Below are 16993 nucleotides of genomic sequence, written 5' to 3' on the forward strand. Positions count from 1 at the left end.
TCTAATATCCCACGGAATGACGGACCGATAATTTAATCTCCGTTTTTAGGCGAGTTTCGATTTGCGCGCGAAATTATTGAATTCGTCTTGTACGAAATAAACGTTGAAACAATCTCTCGATGAAAGTTTCGTATCGCACGATTCGAAGCGACTGACCGTCTTTAAAAAGTATCTGTTGCGAAGAAAACACAGCGAAAACCGATCGAACGAAATTTCGTTCCTCTAACGTATTCCCACTGACGCAAGTGTCTTATCTATTACCATCTGCTTTTAACAAGTGCGATATAACTCCATAGTGAGTTTATACGAGAGAAAATAACGAGTCTTTATAAGCGTCTATCCATGCAAATATTCGATACGTTCTACCGAAACTGGATAATCGTATTGCGTTCAAAGTTTGATTATTAGAGTGCCACTTTTCGTGGTGGGTCGTGGCGACCGCGATTGAGGCATTAGCGGGTGACTAGAGCACGAATGGGGACGCGTACGTGTGCAAGTACGAGCAGGCACGAAGAAACCAACAAAATAATTCATCCGGTATTCTCCGGTTCGCGAAGAGTAATGTGGAATAATGTTTTACACCGTGGCGGTCCTTGGCGGGAACGAGCCAGGCCGCGATGTTGCCTGTAGCCGCAACGATGAAATGAATTTTGCAGTATTAAGGAGAGCGTGCACTTCATCTGTCATAGAGTTTTTGCCGCGCGCGCTATATGGCAAAGCGCCAATAAACCGACTTTCGCCGTTATTACCAGCCAAAAAGATAGAACCACAAACGAGTTACAGGGTAGATCTGTAACGCGCGTTATACGTATTTTTATGTCACGCGTTTCGACAGCTCTAAAGCGCCCTTACCGTGTTCCCATGATTCCCAAAGTTATCGATTTAGCGTAGAGCAAAATTACCACGTTCGTAGTAGTTAGAATCCAGATTTAACCAATTTTATTTACGTTTCTTACATATAAAAATGTTGGTTTATGTAAAATTAGTGTTGTAGTGGCGACGATAGGATAATAATTAAGAATTCGATGGAAGCGTAAAGTTATTAATATTCCTTTGAAACTTTCAAACAGACCGCGGATCAAAGTTTTACGCTTCTCGGCAAACACGACGATAACAATTTCTAGACGAGGTAAAAATATCACATCGGACAGAGAGAATAAAATTATTTCGTCGACGCAGTTTTGTCGACGGATTTTAAAAGGAAAGAAGTTCCTTCCTATGTAAGCGCGGTCCTGTGATCTCGGTACAGAGTCTCGGCGAAGCTGTGTGTTTTTCCGCGTGTTTCCATAAAGCGAGAAAGGCAGTCGGGAAGAAAGTCGTTAAGTGGATCGCACAGTTTTGATCCTTTCGCGTTAAAATTATTTATCTGAGAGCTGTTCTTTTTGCGCAACTGTTATAGCAAAGGTCCCAAGGCAAAAAGAAATGATCCAATCGGCGTCACGATTTACGAGGAACATAAGCATCGAAATAACGACGTGTTTAATAAATGCTTTTAGAGTAGCGTTGTTACTTTATTTCTATACCTAAAGTTTATTATGCATGGTATAATTTATAAGTTACGAACGATGTGAAAATGCGACACAAGCCAGCAGAGTCAGTTTGAAATATAGTTAAAATATTACAATTTTATTCAACGTCATTGCGTTAAGAGGTGAGTAGTAGACGTGCGATCGTAGTTGTCCTTTCCGTGACGTTATTGCAATGTCCTACGGAGCTGCGGCAGTTGCAACTTCGCCAGGACACGAATGTGTGCGAGTTACTTCCATTGTTTCCATTTAATAAAATGGAAATAGATGTAAAGAACAGAGATGGCTGGCTTTACCTATGAAGCGAGTATTTACAAGTTTTTAGGAACCTGCGGTATTACTCTACCGCTCTTCTTATACATAAATCATTGTCTTGCTTTGGAAATATAAACTTTTGTTTCTAAATGAAGATACGCCGAACGAACCCCACTGATTGACTTGACCCAAATTTTACATTTATATATACACTTAATGGAAAAAGCGATAAAAATAGGGAGGAGGGGGGGGGGAATAATGGAAGAATTCAGTTAAATTATTTCTCGAACAGAAATATATTGGCTACTTTTTATACCGACTTCGGAAAATAAGAAAGGTATCCACGTTCGACACGTGTATCTTTTTCTTTTTGTACGTTTTTAGCTACTCGAATAAAATTCTAATCGTTCACCTGTCTCTCAATTTCAACGTTAGAATTGGAAATGTCAGCGTGTACGAATGCTTTTTAACTGAGCATTGATTCTGCATTGTCTCCGTGAAACAATTTTCATCGGTAAGAGAAGCTCCTGTTTCGGAGAGAGATACAAACATCAAGAACGACGTTGCGAGAGGCAGATAAAAAAAGAAAATCGTGGCTTTAAAAATTTTGCTACGGAAACCGTGACTAAAATTCGACGTTAATTTTGAAGAACTACGCTCGTCTTTATTTCGATAATCGACTATTTCATTGTCAGCGCTTCAAGTATCGCGCGATAAATCGCTTAACCTGCCTTTACGAAACGCAGTTCCATCAACTTTTTTTCTGTCAACATCGCGGAAGAAAACATGGTGACTAGTTCTTGAAGATACGTTAAAAAATTGCGCGACCATGGACAAATTGGCTTGTCAAATTTCGAGCGGCGAAAGAAAAAAAGAAACAGGAAAATCGAACGACATTTGACGGAAATGCGATTCGGAATACGAAAGTTCGGATGAACGCAATCGACGATGTACGTCGAAAATCCTAGAAGCGACTGAAATCCCGCGGAAATAGACGCCTACGTGGCGAACCGCGGCGCGGTGTGACACTGACGATCGACGTGTGCAACGCGTTCGTATCTTCGAGTCCTTTTGCCATCCGGCAATTCAACCGCAAAAAATGCATCGCAAGGGAAATGCCACTTACGACTTTTGCGACTGCCAATGACATTTTTCTTTTTGGAGACCAGGCTTTCTCTCACCAAGCCAAAAATCTTTATGGAAATTAACGATACTTCCAGTAAACTGTCGCTAATTGAAGCTTAAGCCGTTTTAATAAAATAGCTATATTTTATTTGGAAGAAAGTTATTTAATAACTTTATTTGTTCTTTTATATTCGCGAATAAAGAAACTATCGCGTCTCTTTTATGAGATCCAGTCACATTTATAGTATACCAGAGCGTCGATTAGTACGAGTATTTTCACATAGCAACTAACGTGGGTGGTCCTTTTTAGCTTTCGCCTTTGATCGAATTTCCATCAGTTTGTACAAGAAGAAAAGGGAAAGTATTCCCGTAACGATACCGATTGATCGGGAATTTTCTTGTCGAAAGTTTCGTTCGTAAGCGGTTTTGTGACGGATTTAAGAAATGTGAATCTGAAAGAGACCGCAGTCTGTATGTCATGGTGTATGCAACGACAGAATTTCCACGATCTCGTCCGTGGTTTCAAAAACGTTTTTATTATTTTACGTTTCGAACTTACATTTTTGTGGTTCGATTTTACCCTATAGACTATAACGGTCTCTACTCCATTGAAATTCTTCGAAACTTTGAAATTCAATATGGAAGCCACGAATACCGTTATTTTTTAATCTTCCTTCTTCTCTAAACATTATTCTCGCAAGAAAGAGCAAATGCTTTAGCAGCTCGGTATACATATATGTGATCATTTTTATTTATACACATATATATAATAACTTATCATTTTTGCAAGAGAAAAAACTGATAGAAAATATTTAAATTCTCGAATTTGGTAGATTTATTTTAAGACTGTTTTATCGTCGGACAGCTTTTGCTACTACATTTGAAATGTTATAACGTACTTATATGTGAGTTGAAAGAAAATGTCAAGCAAATAGCACGAAAAAAGTTCAAGGAACTCGAGTTGTAGAGCGTATCTTTTGTGGGACGTCTTTGAGTAATTGATGAACTACCTAAGTGGTCCTGTAAAAAGCCTGTCGCAAAGCAAAATGGCTACAACACGGCAGGATGGTAGCCTTCGGAATTATTATCCGATCTAGTTTCCACTTTCTTATTTTATGATACTGGAAACAATATATTTTAATGTTTATTTATGTATAAACCACTTAGAAAATAAATAAAATTATCGAGCAATGAAACAATTTAGGGTGAGATTGTTCAACATCGCTTTAACGCGAATGAAATTTTGATAAAGTTTGACAATCCGTCACGTCATGAATATATAACGTGACACATTGCCGATCGACGTAACTTAAAATCTATTTTCGAAAGGAGAAATTAGCGGTAGCTCGATACGCCAAGGTTTAATAGAACTAAGTATCTATCGGATTTCTAGAAACGACGATAAATCAAAATTCTTTCCTGTAGTTTTCGTTTGGTTCGGATTCTTTGAATACTTGATGCTGTTCGACCGCTTTGGAGACTCGCGGAAATAGACTACATAACGCCAAACGATCGATAGATAATCTACAAATATACGTTCTGCATCTCTATTCGGTTACCAAATTTATTATCAGCCACTATCCTTTTTCCTCTTTTATTTGATTTTAATCGATCATCTACTTCGTTCAAATGTTGGTTTTATCATCGTCCGAAACGGTTGTGTTTCCGATTTTTCTTTAGTAAAAACTAAAGATTAAATATGGAAGATAGCCCGCATCGTTCTATTCGACTATCGTTGACCTATAAACGTTTATGAGAACTATGCGAAATTTTGAAGAAGTCACTTTGCTAGAAATATTATTTAATCAATACGTCAGACGAGATATATTAAAGTTTTATAACGGTGCAATAAGCCGCGCCGGCAGCTTATACAAGGTATCAAGTATCTCGTCGCGATGTTAATAAACGAGGGGGAACAGGCTCGCGACACTCGATGGAACAAGCTAGCGTTCAAAAGTTTTACGAAATAAGGAAAAATGATAAAACTTTTGAACGCAGCCGACAGTTCCCGGTTTCACCGGCACGCCATATTGTTCACACGCTAAAAGCCGAGACATTTTCCTAGCTTGTATTTTCCCATATTTCCTGGTTACAACGGCGATATACGTCGCAGCTTTACGACGGAAAAGTCGCGATGCCCGGCGCTTCTTCCGCTAAACGAAGACATCCCGATCCAATTTCGTCGACCGGTTACGCGATCCTCTTCGAACTCGAATACCGTCAATTTTCTGCTAATATTCGCTCCTCGGTCTGTTGATTTGTTTTATCGAAACGTCTGGTTTCTTCCGTTCTATGTATTCGCGAAAATTGCCATTCGCCAAATGTTCCTGGAGATTGCCAGTGTTGCCAAAACACTGTAATCCAATGAAAACGTTTAGCGGAATGTCGTCGTTACTTGCTCTCTGCGTAAGGTAAAAATGGCGTGGCGTTGACTCTAAGACGCGTTATATTCACCGATAGCTCGATGATATCACGCGAAAAGAAGCGAACGCCGAGTATCGACAAAATTTATCGAATCTACTAATCGATTAAAGCATCAGGTTCAGACTCTTATGCGTTTTAACCGCGTCATTGGTGGTCTTCTTGCTTCGAATGCCGGAGTTGTTGCACGTAAAAAGTCACATCAGTCAGGTTATTTTTGCGCCAAGTTTCGTCGTTCGACGAGGCTTCTTATACGATCGTACATTGTGGGTCGTACCAGTCGTGGGTATACGATAAGAAGGCGGGATCATTCGTTTCTAGGTCAGTCGTTTCGAAAGGGTCAGTCGTCGTAAAATATAACCGGAGTACCGAGATTTCAGGACTCCGTGCTTGATGACCCTACTACGAAACCCGAATATGTAATACCTTGCTTTTGACATATTCCTGACGTATAAGAAACGTGGCACGTCAAAGAAATTATCAATCCGTACTGCCGTAGAAGCTAGGTTATCGAACGACTCTCATCTCGAACAAATCGGTTTCCGAACATGTTTCTTGGAAAAAAAGACGCATCGGTTTCCAAACAGAACTTCGATTTCCGAACTTCGCGTGCCGTCGTTGGAGAGTATCGACGTATTCTTAATCGTGTCGTATACGACGTTTAAACGATCTCTATCTTGTAAAGTCTAAACATTAGCCAGCTAAACGTTACGCTTTGTACTCGCTTCTTTTACCACTCTGTTGTTCTTTACGGAATTGACTGGCACGGAAGTGAGTTCTTCCCCTTCGTGGACTATATCGCTTTTATTACGACGAGAGATTTTCGCACCGCCATCCTCCTAATAATTCATCACGCTCCCCTTGTTTCCTGCTCCCCTGGAGGTCATCGATACGCTAGATTGTTATGTAACAGAGATTTCTCCTGCCGAAATTTGTCACGTAACGTTGCGAAGATTGAAATCGTTCTTCGATCAAATTATAACGTCCACGTGATCAACGCGCCGCGTTTTTGGTTTTCGTTCCGTTCGTTGGAGCGCGCTTATTTTGTACCGTGTCGAAGGAAATTGCGACAAGGTAAAACACCGTTTTAAACAATTTGAACGAAACGTTTTTACCGATGTAACGATAACGATCGAAATTATCAGCCGCTGCTTCCCCTCTGATAACAGCGAATTTACATTTTAAAGTATCATCGCGGTAAACTATTATGCAAAAAGGTCGTGACGCAAAAAGTTTTCGATATTGCTCGTAAATAAATTTTGTAATTTAAAATATGTAGGGCAACAGTGTAGTAGCTTATAAATTTTGCGGGTTATACAAGGAAACCTTGCGAGTCTGGAAGATCAGCTTCTACGGCTCTTGCAACCTCTACGCGGATACTGTCACTCTAGTAACAATCTAGGTACTGTGCTCCAACACACTGCCCCATCTTAACAAATCTCCAAACTTCTACCAGCCATCTCACTTTCGCGGAATTACTCGTGATCAAAACTGTTAAACGAGATATGCCACTAATAACAACGTTCTCGGATTCCTCTTTAAAATTTAAAAGATCCTGAAAATTTCCTTCTTCCACTTAAATACCGTAATTGCCAGGGAAATATTTTTCTCGAAATTATTTACGTCCAACTTTTACGACTAGCAAAGACAAGCGATATAGATTAAATCGATCGTGTTTGTGTCTCAAGGAATTATATGGCATTATATGGCAATTGGTACTGTTGCCCACGATATTCTGATATCGAAACTATCGTCGATGGGTATTTGCGTCCGATTGCTTGTCTTGGCTCTCGAGCTACCTATTTGACCAGTTTGACCTGTTAGACAGATTGTGCGCGTTGTTGGCTCGTACTTGGCCCCAATTGACGTAACTCCTCATGTTCCTTAAGCATCGTATCTGGATTCTTTTCTCTTTATCCTATTTATCAACCTATTTCTACCGTTTGTCGGCGACCTAAAGATTTTCAAACGGATATCGTGCCTTCGTAATTGTATTTTGTTGCAACGTGATCTTTGTAACTCGAAGCGTTCGTGCGACATAAATGGTTTGACACCTATAGAAAGAGCTATTGTATACGTTCTTCGGGGAATATACGTTGAATACTGCACCCTACTTAAGCTCGTAAAAACCATATCCCTGCTAAATCTGCTGGATCGTTCGAGTCAACGAGGATTTTGGCGGATTTATTATTCCTTTTTGAAGATTACTAGTAGCGTTACTCGTTGCCTGCAACTGTTTTAGTCGTTACATCTCCATGACCCCACCGGATCTTTTAGGTTCACGCATTTCTCGCCATTTTTCTCCCATCACGCTACTCATACTCATTGGTTAATTCGCAGCCTGCGTTTAGATTATTTTGGTACTAGGATCTGTAGCTTCGGAAATTCCGATCGAGAAATCTTGTAAAGTATGCGACTCGTTCGTCGTATACGTGCTTGCGTTCAATGTAAACGTTCTGCGTTTAAACTTATGCGCACCATTTATCATCATCGCCTGTAATAATAAAGACGGTATATACAGTATACATGTATATTTTCCATGCGATCACCAAGTATGAAACGGGCTGTCCAATCGAGAAACTCATTGGAAAAAAATAAAGGAAGAACGTGATGATCGATTGGTTCGAAGCGATAGGTAGCGATAGTCGGTAGTTGATCATTCAGCCTATTGACGGACGATTCGAATAATCGAGAGTTTGGTTAATAGATATTCCGATAATTGACATTCCATGGATATTGTGCGGAAATTTCTGCGGTGTACAGACGAAATGATTAAACGCAGAAGTTCGTCAAGGCGAACGGTTCGATCGCATGAACGAACTAACGACGCGTTTGTCGTGGCTATTGTCGTTACAAAAGAGAAAAAAAACGACAATTATTTTCCAAACGAATTATCTTCGATGCTTATTTCCGGAGAAGTTCTTCGGCCGTATTCTATTCCGTTCGAACGAATCATCGAGAAGCAAGAAATCCCTCGGTTCTCCTAGAGGGTGGATTCTTCTGGAATGAAAGAACGCGGCCGAGATGGCTTTTCCGGTGACTCGTACGAGCTGGGAATGGCGCAAATAATTTACCAAGTAATCGTAAAAGCGTGGATCTGGCCGACAAATAAATAGAAGGGGTTAATTTTCGAGTGTTCGTTCGATCTAGGTGGAGGCCTAGGCGAGTTTATTACGGTAAATATCTTTAAGGGATCGTATATTATATCTGTCACGACGCCCTTTCCCTTTTTCCCGCGTCCCCTAACCCTTTTAACCTGATAAATGTATTTCGTGAGGTTCTACGAGGGTGCCGACATCTCGATGCAATTTCCAAGATAAATATTCCCATCCTAAATGCTGTGGCCTGGTAATTTACTTTTTCGCTTGATTTCGTATTAAAGGCGAATAGTTGACAAAACAAATGTGCCTACTGTAATATCTTTTTGCTGTCAATCAAATCTACCAAAGCGTCCTATCTATCATCCCTTTCTTTGAGAATTGTTCGCGTACTTTAATACCCGCATCACGCGTATTTCAAATATCTTCAACAAACTATTTATCCGAATATATCGGAGCCTCGCTGTCGCGTAAATTAATACAAATCGTTGAAAATCTTTATTATTGTCTGACATTATACAAATAAAGAATTAAAAAAAAACTTTTGCTAGTAGCTAGGAGATTCTTCCTCGTGCAAGTTCAAATACTAAAATTCTTATTCAAAGTTGTCGATTAATTACCGAAGGAAAAACAATGCGATTGAAACGAATATAGGAATCGTTTCTATGACCGTATCGCTATAATCCTATAAATGTAAATGGGAATGAAATGGAAAATAAATAAATGTAAATGTAAGTCAAAGCTCGATATCTGGTTTTGAAGCGCGCGGATTATACGAGATTAATACCACGAAAAGAAATAGAAGGGTTGATATCCCCTTCATGGAGACAATCAAGTTAATTAACACTTTAATGGCGACACGACGCGCATACTATATTAAACAAGCCGCGCGTCCTTGCGGCGATTAAAGTATTATCGTTAACACTTTCAACTTTTGCTATCTTTATGAAATAAGGAGCTGCCTGTGGCGAAACTGAGGCGTATTTGCAAAACTACCATAGTCTCGGTGAAACGTGCCACGGTAAATTGATGCGTTGATCGATAAGACCTTCGGCGTCCTGTTTTGATCGAATAAACGTAATCGTTCGAATAATTAAAACACGGAAATCGTTACTTTCTGCAAGAGTTAACGCAATGGGATAACGTAAATATTATTATAGCGTGAGTTAGCGAGGATCGAACGGAAAAATATAATATTCGGATTAAAGGGGCGGCGCATGCGAATATTCTGCAACACGTTTCTACGGTCGGTCGTAATTTTTGTCGTTCGGTGATTGATTAATTCGTCTGGCTGAGCAGTATTTTCCCTCTTAAATCTGACCGTACGCCGTGACACGGCGATCAGGAACGAGAGGGATACTTTGTAGGCATTTCAAAACGGTTAATCAACGTAGCTGTCGCGAGTACGAAGCGAGGAAATGTTTCGCGCGAATTCCGGCTGATCGATCTCGTACGAAAACCGAACAAATAGAAAAATATGGAAACATCGAGACTGTGATATAGGAAGATAAGGTGCTTTAATAAGATTTTCCTCGTCATTTTTTATACCAAGAAACGAAATTGCTCGTGACAAGTCGCTTGATGGTTTTTTCTTGAAGGGTCGGTTTCGTTAACGGCTGAATTGCGTTCGATATGCGACTTTAAAAAAGGAACTTCCTTACATCGTTACGAGCAACGTTCTTCTCTGTGCGTACGATTTTCATGGAAACAACGTTGTTATACAAATGTTATTATACAGGGTAGTTGGTAACTGGTGGTACAAGCGAAAAGGGGGTGATTCTACGCGAAAAAAGAAATCAAAAATATAGAATAAAAATTTTTTTTTAATACCAGTTACCAGTTACCAGTTTACCAGTTACCAACCACCCTGTATAAATTATCGTTAACGACGAATTGAAATTTTAATTACAAACGTTTCGATTCGGCAAGAAAGACGATATGTAATTAAAACGCTGATCGATATTTTCAATTGTATTAAGCCGATTTCGGTTCGATGCAAGATAAAATTCTACGTACGTACGTATTTCGTGTTTCCGTAGGACCAAAATATTTAAGACGTAGGTAGATATAAAATGCCAAGTAACGACTTATTTTCGAAGGAACTGCTGCGCTAGTTGCACATATAAGTGCATATGTTACGCACATATACGCATCTGTATTATCGTACATGTATAGGAGGACATAACATGCACGAAGGTCCAACGAATCTTTCGAGACGACTATTTCCGGTAAAATGCGTTCATCCGATTTTATGGCAGATGTACGCGTCCGTACACGCAGTTACCTGCACTCGTGCGAACGGGATCGTATTTGCCGCAGTGCAGGAACACCAGGAACAGGATAGTTATGCGCCAGCCGTCCCACGGTGTACTTTCGAGCCACTCGGCTCCGCGAGGACCATTCGGTTATTCATGCGTTCCGGAGCGATTGGTAGGGCTCGTTGCTTCGTCCGAATTACGCGTATAAATTGCGCAGTTTCCGAATCCTGCAATACGCCGTTACACTTGCAATAAACTTTTTCCCGTTCGACGACTTTATCCGTTGTTCTTGCGACGATCGAAGCGCTTCGCCCGACGTAAGGATGTTAATCATAAAGGACGGAGAATACGTTCGGCCTTCGATGTTCTTGACAAAACGTTCTCATACAACGATACTAGGATGCTTGGCGTTTCGACTCGTCGACAAAGTTGCCACTATTATTCAAAGATTTTTCGAAGATTACGTCAGTAGGAAGTCGATAGATTCGGCGTGCGCGACCCCGTTTCCAATTTTTCACCGTTGCTTAGAGTTTTCCCAAAAATTTGTTGCCATTTGACTGATACGTATTTTGCTTACTGGTAAAAGTTGCCTAAAAAACATCGACATGTACCACACTGCGTTCTCAAATTTTCCACGCAACGCTGAAAGGCTTTGCCTTTGTGGTACTCGGATATTTTTGACTTTAAAACTCGATGATAACGCCACGGAATCTGGGCTTCAATTTTTTAGAGCGACTTTATCGATTCCATGCCTGCGAATATTTTTCAACGCCGTAGAATTGCTGACAATGTTATTAAAGTATAGTTACTGGTGCATGTACACATGGTTGCAAGTATATTATCGCTCGCTACTTCCCTTTGACGCGATCTAATTTTAATAAATGCGACTAGCGGCCGAGCGAGAAAATTATTTTTCACAAGTCCGAAGGGTTGCGCGCCGCCGGTTACCTTGCGTAATTACAGGGCACAACAAAGTAAAACGGTCAAAAAGAAAAGAACAAAAAAGGGGATTAAAAAGAAAATCCATGCACGCGATAAAAGTAGAAACGCTATACCTGACGTAAAATACGTAAATGGGAGGAAACACGAAAAAGGACGAAGCATCGACGAGAGTTATTCGCAAGATCTGTTTCGCGATACAGTCGACCCTTCTATAACACGGTTAATTCGTTCGCCGTTGTATCGAAACCTTGTTAAGCGAAATCAAAACCGCGCGGTGGAAACGTTCGTGCTATACGAGGATGGTCCAAATTTATTAAATCGTACGCTATATGGAGTCCTGTCGTTATTTTTGCACCGTGTTATATCGAAACCGTGTTTTCAGAGTACCGTGGTATAAGAGAGTCGAGCGTATTTGATATGTGTTCTCGAATCGATACTTGCGAAAAATCTGGCTACGAAGCGACATATCGAAACCTTCGATCGCGTCGTTAGCTCGCTATCGTCTATAAGATACAGTTCCAAGGATTCGCTTCTGAAAATCGCAATCTTTTTTACCATTTTTTTTACGTTTTTGGTTTCAGAAGAAGCTGTGCACAGTACTCGCTTAATCGAAACCGATACTTTTCAAGAATGGCTGACGCAACAAGATTCGAATCCTTACTTTGATACGTCGGTTCCGTCGAACATGACGGGTCTGGTTGGGAAAACCATCCAGCTCGTTTGTAGAGTGAAAAACCTCGGAAACAGAACCGTAAGTACCTTTGGTTATTGACTCGTTAACTTAGAATTATTAGACTTAACGTTGCGTTTTAACGGAATAGGTAAATAAACAACAAAAAAAGATCGTGACGATAGTTACGAGCACGTAGTCGATGATTAAAGACAATCTCGTCCAAATCGATTTCGCAGAGAATGCACGCTTTTCTTATCGTATTTCGAGAGCTTATAAATCTTCCGCCTTTGCTCTACTTTTACCTTTCAGAAATAAACCTGACGCTTGTTTTCCATCTTTGTACTTGTACGATCGATATACCGACGTATAAATGTCTCGAGTTGTTGAAGCAACGACGTAGATATCGTGATTATCGAAAAGTCAGAATTAGCGTCAAAGGCGCACACGCGTATGATTCTGACAGCGGGGGTAACGCAACGTTTCAAACGCAAGGGCCGGTTCACGAAATCGGCATGTATAACCAGCCAGTCGATAAACGAGACGTCAAACATCACGCGTGCTGGGTCGACCGATTTGTTTGCGTGGCACGCGTACGGTCCCAAGAGTGGCATGAAATCGGCTAAAACGTCAACATTTCGCTGATAGTGGTCGAATGGAACGCTTCGTAGCGTCGAATTAATCCGCGAATTACGGTGTCGCGAAGGGATCGTGAAACGTTTCTAAACGATTGTTTGCGCAATTCCGTTTGTCGTCAGAGATCGACAGAGATGAATTTACCACATCGAAAGGCGGCTCGTTATTCCAGTTACGTTTCATCGGACCGAATTTCAATTTGCGCTATTGCGACCTGAATTAGACGGATAATCTTAGAAAATTCTTCGCTGTCGATTACTTGCGAATTGCGGTGAAATAATCGATCGATGTTCAATGCGCGTACGATGCGTCTTACGCATTTATCGATCGATCAAGTTTATTAACCGGAAGAAGAGGAAACGCGTTTGTAGACCGTTACAAATCGGACGAATACAGCGTGTTACGTTTTTCGTCTGCAATTTCATCCGTATGCAAAACGCGTGTGTATAACGTATAATCGCAACAAGACTACGTACGTGCGTATTGACTAGTACGTTTCGACGATATCGTACAATTACGTCCATGTAACGACGACACGAGTAAAGTCGAGATTTTTCAACCCGGCAAAGTTACACGTGGAAACTGATTGATTAAAAGACGATATTCCGAGGAGAAAAGTTTACTTGGCACCGCTTCGCTTTCCGTCGTGCTTCAAAAACTGTATTTACCTTAAAAATTGGTCTCTTTTGCTGAATACACGAAGGTTCGCACATGCGACGTTTCCAAAGCAGGTGCAAACACTTCTGTTGAAAACTCCGGAGTTAATCCGAAGCGAAGAACGTCGTAGCTTCGACTCGCGATATTTGTTTGAGAGCAAACACACGTCGATGTGTACGACGTATACGTTAGAAAGAGCGAATACATAGTTGATTTTATTCACATCGTAAATGCCGCGTCTAAAGTCTAGAGTGGACGAAGCAGTTTGTATCTATTCATTTCCATATCGTTTGCGTGCCGATATAAATTATGTATTACATGTGTACATAATTACTTTTTTATTTAATCGCATAACACGTATTAATTTATAAATGGGTCTAGATAAACGAATTTTCGAGCTGCGCACACTATATTACCGTACCGCATAGCGTATCTCTCAATTCCGCTAATGCACGTTAATTACTAATTACACGTATGTTGAATATAATATTTCAAAATTAAAATTAAAGAGCAGGAAGTTTGAGGAACACGAAGAATAATTTCTTGTAATATTGTACGGAATAAAGATACTTATCTTTTTATCGATATGGGCGTAACAGATTTAGAAACATTACATGAAATCTAAACGTAATTTCAGTTTTATAAAGTCGGTTTCAGACGGTTACTAGGAAATTCATGTATTTACGTAATGGTAACCTTAAGCTGTATAACAGTATTCGTAGTAAATGATGAAATATGTACGAGCTTGGCGTGTCTTTTGCGCTGCTACACTTACGTTGGCAGCCAGATGATTTCCTATTCCAAAACCCATGCGAATTCTATCTATTTCGTCTAACGTTATAACGTTTAATAACTCGAATATATTTTTGTTCCTAATTTCGTAATTTTATATATTTTCATAAAGTCTCTGGTGTCCTGCTTGAGTTCGTAACCGAGATTTCGTAATCGCCGTAAAATAAAAGAATCAACTGGAATCGAAATAGCGTTGGTAGGAAGGAAGAACGAAATACGTAGATCGTCAGCTTCCATTCGTAAATCATAAAGCGTTAAACGAGCGCTATCGGTTCGTTTGTACGTCGGATATTACAGGGAGATAGGAAATAGGGTCGGATGCAAAATCGCGTGCGGATCGCGTACAGAGATTTGTGACGATTGCTCCGGCCGCAGATCAAATGACCAAGCGTAATCTATTAAATTAATTTTTATAATTTAATAAAGCAGTCGCTAAGGTCGATTCATCCTTCGAAAGGGAAATAACTCGAGTACCAACGTTATCGACTAGATTTCGTTCCGATCAACGGTACGGAGAAGCTCGCGGCATCAACCGAACTTGTCCTACGTCATCTTGCACACTCCTCGTTGAAACTTTATCGATTTGCTTATCCCATATCCGAATAAGAATCATCTTGGAATATTTTTACAATTTTCCGTATACCTGTTATCGTGGCTAATTGTGGATATTGCCATGACAAATTTTGCGCAGTAACAAGCTTTTATACCACTGTCTACTACTTTGTATTCGACGATTCAGATCGGAAGTAAAGTATTCCACGACGTATTTAAAAAATCAGCTTGCTTCTCCGCTCCTTACTCTCGATAATATACTGTTCCGTAAAAAATAGAATAATGGTTATGACGGAATGTTTCTAGCAAGCAAAATATCGGTACAACTATACGGTGTGCCGTTAAATTTTCATTAGGAAAGATAACATTTACGACGTAACTTTCGAGGTAATGCAAATACAGTAGTTCTCCTTTATTCCGTTGTAATAAACCGGCGAAAGTATATAAGCCTGTAACGAATTCCGGAAGGATAGAGGTAATTGTAAAAACTTTAAAGCTAAAAATGTATCCTACGAGTTCGAGACTCGGCTGTGACACGGTGATTCTGGCAATCAGGTTTATACAGCCGAAAGCATCGTGTCCGCGCGATACGTTAGTTGCGAGCGAAGAATGAATGACTAACGAGGAGCGTGGGCAATTCGTGGGAAAACGTCGCAAAAATGACGAAAGTTACTTTAACTCGTGCGCTAGGTAACCCATTTGAAGTAAACGTACTTTGCTCGTGAATTAAACAAACACGGAGAGAACAGTTTTACTCGTACTCGGTAGTTGTAAAAGGATTGATTCGTAAGTGACGCGAACCAACGAATCGCGCGAGATTAACGACGTAGCCTGCCGCTGATAGAAAATAGAACGATTCCGTAAAGTAAACGATGGATTGTATCTATAAAGAAGGAATGACGTGTAAGCTTAACGGCTTTGGGCTGAAAAGTAATGGTGTAACAGCGCGAGCAGGTGCTAGAGGGAGGAAAAGGGGAGAAGCAGAAGTTGTACGATCCAATGTTATAAAAAAGGGTGCGCAACCGGTAATAAGCCGATGTCGAAAGATGTCAAGCGAAATATAATGCAACGTGCTTCGCATCCCGCATTATCTTTGGATACGACTTTTTAACGCTGCCACTGTCTCGCTCGTAAAGCCTTGAAAAACGACTTGTTCGAAAGAAATTCGAGCAAGGTGCGCGTCGCAGAAAACTTTCTTACGCGATATCCAGTTAATTTTCTTCTTCGAACCGTCGAATCGTAAAAATCCAAGGAATCGCTGCCTTTACAACTTTTTCTTTCAATTTTTACGAAATTGTTACTGAATCTTTAAACGTATCATCGGAGAGTGTTAAACGGTAAGTGAAGCGAAGGAAAAATGCAAAGGAAATTAACTCGCGCGATGTAGCGAAGCGTGTCTGGGAAAAATGAACATACGTAGAATATATCTTTTGTTAGGAAAAATGGTGAATATACACGTACGTAAGTACGTTTCGCCGTATGGTTTTGTCGATACTCGTGTGGCAATGTTTACGATGTCGCGGCCTGGAAAAAGCACGTAAGCGGATCGTTTCGCGTGTAATCATTTTTGAATTTTAGGAGGCCCATTAATCTCCGGAACGTGGTTCGTTCGACTTTTGTCGCGTGCACAGTTTGGCGCGGGTTAGATTAGCTTAGCCAACCGTTCCAAATGAAAACACAGTGGCTAAGAGCACACCTGTTTTCTTTCTTTTTCGTACGTTTATACTCGGTCCCGTAACCTACCTACCCCAAAAATGAACAGACTAATATCACGATAATATAATCGAGGTTAGCGATGAAATAGCGGTATGCTTTTAGTCGAGCGTACAACGATGTTTACGTTTATTCACTGGCGATGTAACTTTGCTAAGAACAATCGCGCTAATTAGATTTGTTTCCTATGGTCAATGTGGATACTGTGATAAAAGGAATATGTACGCGTTATTTGTCAGGCGTATTTCCTTCCTCGCGAAGGACGAAGAGAACGAGAAACCTCGTAGCGTAATCGCTACTTATTTTAAGCGTTGAGGAAAACGTTTAAGAAATATTCGTTTCGTTGAT

The 16993-nt window shown here is 40.4% G+C and overlaps 1 protein-coding gene across 2 annotated transcripts in view; it reads left to right on the forward strand.

Moving 5' to 3' along the window:
- LOC117160092 (zwei Ig domain protein zig-8) overlaps positions 1-16993 on the forward strand; it is a 58979-nt gene that overhangs the window by 20402 nt on the left and 21584 nt on the right. For both annotated transcript variants that reach the window (XM_033340521.2, XM_033340522.2), the window contains exon 3: positions 12207-12376. In XM_033340521.2, coding sequence (XP_033196412.1) covers positions 12207-12376 — 170 coding nt within the window. The remainder of the gene's footprint in view (positions 1-12206; positions 12377-16993) is intronic.

Source organism: Bombus vancouverensis, chromosome 2, assembly GCF_051014615.1.
Source record: "Bombus vancouverensis nearcticus chromosome 2, iyBomVanc1_principal, whole genome shotgun sequence".
Taxonomy (NCBI): Eukaryota; Metazoa; Arthropoda; class Insecta; order Hymenoptera; family Apidae; genus Bombus; species Bombus vancouverensis.